Here is an 8,558-nt window from a genome sequence, read left to right as displayed (position 1 = left end):
ATTACTAGAGAGCAAAAAAATGTGTCTCCCAGCCCCAAACTAATCATAGAGCTCCAGAAATTGAATCTGACCATTTCCACTTAGACTTATTGAAAGATAAGCCACAGATAGGAACACTTCTTCATACAAAAAACACCTTTCTGCTCATCAATTCTGAAATTGGCAGAAACACAGCAAGGTAGATTTCTATGATCAAACAAGCTTACAACAGGGATGTAGGTTACTGACAATATAAGCAACTTCCTCCTGCAGATCTGAAGAATTTCCATCAGTTTCCTAGGCAAGTAAGTACACAGCAACACACAGCACTGGGATGCTACAAAGCTGTGTCACACCTACCTACTGGGTTCCCTCTCAACAGAGTACAGTACAAATAGAGACTGCCTTCATAACAGGATCCTGAAACTTGGTGACACCTGGCAGCAGGACACTTGCAATTAATCACATTAAACTTGGATGCAAAATGACCAACTGAGTCTTCAGTGGCCACAAGTTTGGTAGATGCAGCAAACCAAACAATTCACTAGTTTAAGACCCTCACAGCATTTTCAGTGAGTCTACTTCTACAGCAGTTTTTGGAAATACATCAGATCAGTACAAACAATGTACTAAACAGAAACAGTGTTCAAGGTATTAGAGCAGCACAACCACAACTACAAGAAACTTTTTCCTCCTTTAAACCAGTAGGCATTTATCTATGCACTCAGAAAACACTGAGAACTATAAAGCATACAAAAAAAAAAGTGATGCAAAACAGGAATCTTGTATCAATCAACACAAAAGAGACCAAAACAGCATGCCTTGAGGCATACTTTAAATCAGTATTTGGAAAATTCAAAATGTCAATCAACCAGAAAGGAACAAGACAAGAGGTTGTGTGCCATGTGTACACTACTATAAACATGAATATTACTGTCAGATAAAGGTGTGGGGGGTGAGCACGCAAAAATGCATCTCAAATGATGCAATGTTTTATATGCCTCTCAACAACCCATCTGAGAATCCTCCTGTTTATTCCCAGCATACTACACATGCTATTTAACAGTATTTAAGGCTTGTACAGACAAGATGTTTATGTGAAAAAGAATAATTAGCCATTAGTCCACTAGCAATTTGTGGAAGAAAGTTAATTTTATCTGAGTAGAATTAGACTGAAGTCATCTTTTCTACTTCTCTCAGAATGGACGATACTAAAAATAGAAATCTATACTAACCGTGTAAATGTAAGCTTAAGTGGCAAATTCTATTATGTATCAGACTTGTTTTTAGTATGGAATATCAGACATACCTGTAGAGGTAAGATTACTACATCATGTGTGTTTTCCACCATAAAGATGACAAGGGATGTCAGCAGACATCCCAACTCTCCAGAAATCAAAAGAGCATTCAAATAATTTCCAAAAGACTGCTGCTATATAAAAACGGCCATTCTTCAGAATACCAGCACCCAATCTAGCTTACTAGTGCCATTAAATAAACTAAAAATTTCCTATTTCTTTAGGACACAGAAGGCCCGAAGACTTTATTTTCTTTTGACATAGCATCTGTAACACAAGCAAGCATGTTAGGTACTCACATAACATATAGCTTTACACCTGGACATTCTATGATACAGAAGACATTGTTCCAGAAACTAAAGAGAAAATGGAAAACTGTTAATCCAGATGTTTGGTAACACAGAGGCTGGCACTTGGTAAAACCCAGCATTTTCAAAACTTGCAAAGTAAACCTCAAGTAAGCAATGAATTACAGCAGGAAGTTACCATGTCAATACTTACAGATTAGATTTCATTAATTACCTTGTCACAAACTGCAGTTACTCTCACAAGAGCTCTCATCACTGACTTTCAAAAACAAGTGTCTTTGAACAACATCAAAAGAAATCAACATTTTATTCTAAGCATTGAAACTGGTGTTTCCTTCAAAGTGGGGTAAAATAAATCATTGTTCAAAACCACAGACCAACCCAGTATTAATCAGTAACAGATATATTGTAAGATTTCCTTTTTTTTGAAAACAACCAACACCATATGTTTTGAGTAACAATCAGGTATGTTAAAATAATCAAAAATAATCAGTCAGACTTCATTCAAATGAATTAGACAACTTTTACTAAATGAAAAAACTACATTTAAAATATGCATTTAAAACAAAATGGAATTAGAAAAGAGACTTAAATCCATTTTAAAGAACTTGCTCACTGTGTCAGAAATCAATATCTCTTGCATTATATAATGTGCCAGTTCATAAAACATAAGTTACTAGAATCATCAATTTAATATTTTCAAAGACAATACTGAAGTCAAGAGTTTTACATTTACTGATGCGCATTTAGAATGGTATAAATCTGCAGCCTTCCCCCGAAGAATCTTACTAATTTGCAGTATTCAGTAAAAGCTTTTGTAGTTGTGTCCAGTAAGTATTGCATCCTAAAGCATCACAAATTTGTGCCTTTCATTTATCCTACTATATATTTTGTATCTTCTCTATATCTTGCCATTTGCCAATGTTAACTCTTTTAATAAAGGAGAGACCTGAAAAAAATACTGCGTAACTCTTGATCACGTACAGAAATTATTGCTACTATAGTACACTACAAAGCAGAAGTCTATACAATAGTATACGAAATTTGATCATGAAAATACAAATGATAGACTCTTTAGTGATGTAAGCCTTACTATAAGGTTGGACATTCCTGTAGCATTTTCAGCTCACCTTGTACTGTATATTGAAGAACATCCATTTAAACATACCCTCTTCTGAAACAGAATGTCAGCTTTCAAAGGCTTAGCAAATAAAGATCTTCATGTTCTGTGGAACTATGTAAGATGAATTTTGATGCAGGTAGGAAGTTAACTGGAAGCTAAGCATGCCAAAGGTGTTTCATGCTAATAAAACTAAAGCCAAGGTACCACTTAATCAAGTTACCAACTAATAGGCAATACCATTTTTGTCCTATCTAAGTTAAATGAAGTGCCATCGCACAGTGTAATGTCAATAATTTAAAATAGTGTAGTGCACAAATTCATTGTGTGGCAGTTTAAGTTAAAAGGTCAGGACAGGTTTTTCTGTCTTGATGTATGTTGGCTGCCAAGCTGTCCAGTCTGGGCATTTGGGACTCAGTTTGCCATTTAATCATTACTATAAACTTTGCATTATAATGGGGCACACTGCATTATGATGAAGAAACGGGATTAAGGGGAGGGTAAGAGATCAGTGGCTGTTCTAGAAACACCCCTCCTCATATCAATTTCAAAGAGCCAGGAAATAAGACTAGATACCATATTCGCATCATTCTAGCTACAAAATAACCAATGTAAAAGCAATCAAGCAACAATAAGACCACATTACACTAATGGAACATCATGCTCTCATCTGGTTTAACTATTACACCAAGTTTTAACTGGGATGTTGGTCAACTTTAAAAACCGTGGTAAATGTGAGTATGTAGTTGAAATAGTTTTTTCCTAATTTTTCTTCCTCTCTATGCTGGCTATTAGAACTTGGAGCTATACTTGTTACAATACAGTGTCGCACATCTTTCTACTAGAAAAAAATTAATAAAGATCCTTTACCCGTCTCTTTAATTTAAACGTGTGACATCATAAAGGGTGTCAAATGGCTGGATGGTTTTACAGTGCACACTTATATACTGTAATATGGAGTTTTGTCCTTGACAAATCTGATGGTGTTTTCTACATTATTTCCTTTCTTCACCTCTTCTTCGGTGGATTAGCTGTGCGAGGTGGAGTGACTGGACGCCCAGAATTCAGTCCACCATACTGGTACTTGGCTTTCTTTTCAGATGGTTTCAGTATCTTAGAGAAAATAAAGAAGTTCCTTTGAGTCAGCAACAACTAAGAACATTTCAAATACTGTTAAGCCTACATGAAACCTTGTTCAGCAGGAACAAGAGGGATGAGGGTGGTGGTGGGGCAGAAATCACATTGCAACTCTACAAATTTCTTAGTTGTAAATGCAACAATAACAGTAACTAATTACTCCACTATGTTGAAGTGGGACGGAGAAAGAAAAGGAGCTAAAAACACATCCAGGAAGGAACAGGGAGTAATATTTGATCAAAGGGTCCCTTATAACCATATTAAAAGGGTCCCTATAACCATTAGTTTGCATAATTGTGTACTCCAATCACTAGACATGAAAAAAAAATAATAAAAAATCACCCAATTAAACTTTAAATTTTGAAATGAGCATTTGAATAGAATGAATAACTTAATATGCAATAGTTTGGAAAACATCAAATCCCAGTTTTCCAGAGAACAGTTGGTTTGCAGTTCCAGCTGCCCACAAATGCCAGCCTACTGTGCAGTCCTCTCTGTAGCCCAAGAACATTGCTTTACATTAACCACCAGCACGTCAACAGGAACACTAAGGTGGTCCATACAGCCCAACAACTATAGCCATCTTAATGCACAAATATACCATACCTGGAAAGAACACATCAGAGTTTCGTCCACACTCATCATGCCCCCTGCATTGTCAAACTCTCCACAATAATTTGGAGCTGAGAATAGGGTGACCAACTGCCGTTTAGCAAAGAACTCATATCCATCCTCAACCACCTGTCAATACCAGAGAAATCAAAACATCTTATGTAAGAAATCTTGAAGGAAAAAAAAATCTTGAGGCAAACTGGACTTAATATTAGAAAGATACTTCATCAAAAAGGTATTTTATGTCTTGACTTTCAGACACGACAAGTTCACTCATTTCGTCTTACCTGACAGTGAATACCAGGTCAGGTAGACCCATGTCTGACACTTCAAATGTTAAACACACATCATCTTCACTGTTTAATATTTTCAAAGCTGAAGTCCAATTATACACTGCCAGTGTAAGGCATTCCCAGCATTTTATGCTTTATATATAGAATATAGATGTTTGACCTAATTAGTTGGGAGCACACAAGGTCTGGATACCACCTTCACAGCAACTTGAAACAATTAAGTTTTGCTTAAATTGGTGTTGATTGCACACACAAGTGCAGATGATTTTAGAGCATCAAAATTATAAAAAAAAGAGTGATTCTACCAGCTCTTGCCTAAGAGCATAATCATAATGCACCTTTAAAATCATGCAAGTATACTACTGATGATGCATCAGCTAAGAATGTTCCCTCTTTCCCAAAACAAAAGCTTCATGTTACAATATAGTACAACTAGTACACCCAACTGCTTACTTTGGTGCAATTATGATCTTTTATAAGATTTCATCTGTCTTTTATAATGAACTGAATCAACTATATGAATATAGGAAATCAGCATCAATTGAAGAATTGAAAGAAAACTGGCATCAATCTTGATCAGCAGTTAGAAAATCCAGTTAGCATGTCAATGCTCCATGTCAAAAATCAATACTTCTCTAATGTTTTAGCAGTAAAATTACAAAGAAAAAATTTTAAGTGTTCTAATAATCTACCCAAGCCTAACAGTGACACAGAATAAAGAGCCTATTTTTGTTTCACAACAGGAGGGAATTTCTAAAATTGACTAAATAGTGAAACTGAAACATTATACAGGAAATTGAAACCTGAGGTCCACCTAACTAGCACTCTTGCTTTAAGTAACCTAATAAAAAAGCATGCTAAAGATTGACAGTGCAAAACCAGCCTGAGTTAAATGTGCTGAAAGAAAAACAATCCATGTCAAAGTACTCTAGATAGCTGAACCAAAATACTGGCTACAGTGAAAGTTTTTATGTACAGACTTGTTTTAGAGATAGTCAAAATGCATTTAATATTTCCATGAAGCAAAGCAGAGCTAGTTTAAGCCAGAACTACCAGGGAATTATCTACTACTGAAACTGAGTAACTCAAACATAAGTGTAAGTCTCAAATTTAAGTCACCCTGCCCCTTTAAGCCTGGAGACTTTACCTCTGATGTTCACATACTTCAGTCTAACATTTAACAGACAGTACAAAAGGAAGAGATCAATGGATAAATCCAGTGTTAGTATTCTACTCCACTGACATTAGACACACAGTTCAACATGAGCCAACAGAAGGATACAACCTTCATAGGCCCTTTATTAGAAAGATTTTTTTTTCTCTGGAAATAACACAGTGAAAATTAAGTTCCAAATACACACTACTGATAAGGAACAAGAGAGGTTTTAAGAAGTGAAAGCAGTAAAATTCGTACCTGATGAGCTCGACAGATCAAATCCAGATCATGACGATTCAGAAATTTACTGACCACATCAGCACCAAAAGTGAAAGAGACCCCACGATCATTCTCACCCCAACCTTGCACATCTTTGTCTGGGTCAGACCACAGCAGGTCACAGAGCAAACCTTCAAAAGATAATACAAGTGAAAATGCCAGTCATAGGAGGTATTTTATGATGTAAAACAGTGCTATCGTAATTACCAGAGCAACTCTCCTTAAGAAATTAAGCCTTAACAACAAATCTAACAATACTTTAACTGCAACTCAGACAAAGTGTAGTGTCTGTAAATCTGGAGATTGTTCCCCCCACCACTGAAAATGCTTTGAGATGAAAAAAGTCAGAGCCAAATAGTTCTCTGAAATAATATTTTATTGTAATATTCAGTGTGTTTACATTGAACATTTGAGGAGTTTAAAAATATTAAAGTGCAAGTGCACTAAAAGGCAACCATCAATTTCACAGCTCACCAAGAAAGCTCTGAAAACTGCAGTAAATTTAAGTCCTATGCAAGGCCAGTCATAAACGCAGCAAGTAAATTTGTACTTCAGTTTCTGAACACAAACAGGTTTGATTCTTTGCTACCATTCATGAGGAACCTTAGATGACTAAATCGAAATGTAACACATCAAAACACTGATATATCAGTTCACTTAGCACTGTCAATTTGCTTGGACCCCTGCTGACTATTTCAAAAAGCCTCATGACAGCCAGTCTGGAATCTAAGCTAGAACAATAAGCCACTCTGGCATTTTAGCACTGGTCAAGATTTGTTTTTTGCTGCCAACAAAAGTTCAGCTAACTCTAGAGCTAACACTGGGTGTTAAAAAGGACTTCTCTAGATCAACTGCAATGCCTTTTCACTTATAGAACTTTCCATAAATATTAACATGAGAAAGAATCAGGCCAATCCAAATACAACACAAACAAACCCCCAAATGTTTGAAAGACATTTCATAGCTTTCCATTAAATTGTACCTTCTTTACCTGTGATGACCCATAGGCATATAAATACTTAACAGCATTGTTTCACAATCTGAAAGATATGCCAGCAGGCTCCTTCATTTGCCATTCAGAAGTTTGACTTACATTTACACTTGGGTACTTGCTAAACAAAATATTGAAGATGTTATTTCATAAACGACAGATCCTTCAAGCTGTAATCAAGCAAACCAATGTCTGAAACCTATTGTACAACTACACCATTTCATATTTATATACATTTATCAAATTGTCCTCGGTGCCAGAATGGTGCTCCTCTCTAACAACAGGCTAAAATTTTATTTGTTTTTAGAAGAGAAAGAACAGAACAAGTACAACTGTATTTTAGATAATATTTCTATCTAGAAATAAACTACTGAATACAAGAAGTGCATGACAAAAACTTAACTATACTAAAACTTAGTTCTGTATTGAGTAACTTTGTTTTTCAAAACAATAATTGCCCTGCAATCCCTAATGGCTTCTTACTGTGAATTTCCAGCAAGTGACAGAACCTGCTTGTCTCTGCTGTCTAGCCAAGTGCTTCCTCTTCTATTCTCTCCCCAAAACCAAAAAATCTTTAGGGTCATATAGAACAACAGGCAAATCTGTCTTAAGAGGTCTTCAAATTGCAGCTGATGTTGCAAAGGCTTTTTTCATCAGGCTAGAAGAAGCCATCATAATTATCTAATCCTAGCACAGCCACATGATCATCTACCAAAACTTCTGCATCAACACAAACATTCCCCAAGTGACACTTCTCCACAAAGGCACAGCTTTGAAGAACTTGAAACTTTCATGGAAGTGAGACTACTTCAGTTTATTTTTAATTTTCTACAAGATTTACTTCCATTATGTAGAACCGTTTTCCTTAAATATGTTCAAAAGATGAAGACCTTTGTGACTGTACCAAAGCACCCATGCCTCTGATGAGACATTTCATTTAGGTCTGAGAGTACATACACAGCTACTGAAAAGCAAAATTAACAGTACAAAACACTGAACAAAACAAAAACCTTTTACAAAAAAATCTCCATACTTATTTTTAAAAGATACTAAGAAGAGAGATTATTTTAGTGGAGTGTTCATGGAAACAAAAACTACGTTCTGTAATGGCATTCCTGAAGTGGGGGTAGCTCAAGCAATATTATTTGCCTGCTGAATAAAACCATCGTTTATGGGAGCGCTGATATATGCAAAGATGTTTGTGCTGACATTTATTTGGTTATGCATTAAATGAATAAACAACATAAAAGGACAAACAGTGTAGTAATTTATACTACAGAAACACTCACCAGTCTATAATGCATCTTAGTGTCAGGAGTGTATATACTGGCCTGCACAGAAGTGGTGTTGATAAAGGGACAGTAGATATATTAACATTAGTCCCT

General features: G+C 35.8%; 1 protein-coding gene across 1 annotated transcript in view; it reads right to left on the bottom strand.

Annotated features, from left to right (window-relative positions):
* Positions 1 to 1,873: 1,873 nt before the first annotated feature.
* PPP1CB (protein phosphatase 1 catalytic subunit beta) overlaps positions 1,874 to 8,558 on the bottom strand; it is a 29,470-nt gene continuing 22,785 nt past the window's right edge. Inside the window, exons 6-8 of the mRNA XM_005532708.3 lie at positions 6,162 to 6,313; positions 4,449 to 4,583; positions 1,874 to 3,818 (exon numbers count right to left, since the gene is read on the bottom strand). Of these exons, the coding sequence (XP_005532765.1) occupies positions 3,714 to 3,818; positions 4,449 to 4,583; positions 6,162 to 6,313 (392 nt within the window). The 3' untranslated portion in view covers positions 1,874 to 3,713. The remainder of the gene's footprint in view (positions 3,819 to 4,448; positions 4,584 to 6,161; positions 6,314 to 8,558) is intronic.

The sequence above is a fragment of the Pseudopodoces humilis genome, chromosome 3, assembly GCF_049639895.1.
Source record: "Pseudopodoces humilis isolate 2021_Gansu_Grassland_sample_001 chromosome 3, ASM4963989v1, whole genome shotgun sequence".
In the NCBI taxonomy this organism is placed as follows: Eukaryota; Metazoa; Chordata; class Aves; order Passeriformes; family Paridae; genus Pseudopodoces; species Pseudopodoces humilis.
Note: the sequence above shows the minus strand (reverse complement) of the source record. Positions and strands in the feature narration are given on the sequence as shown.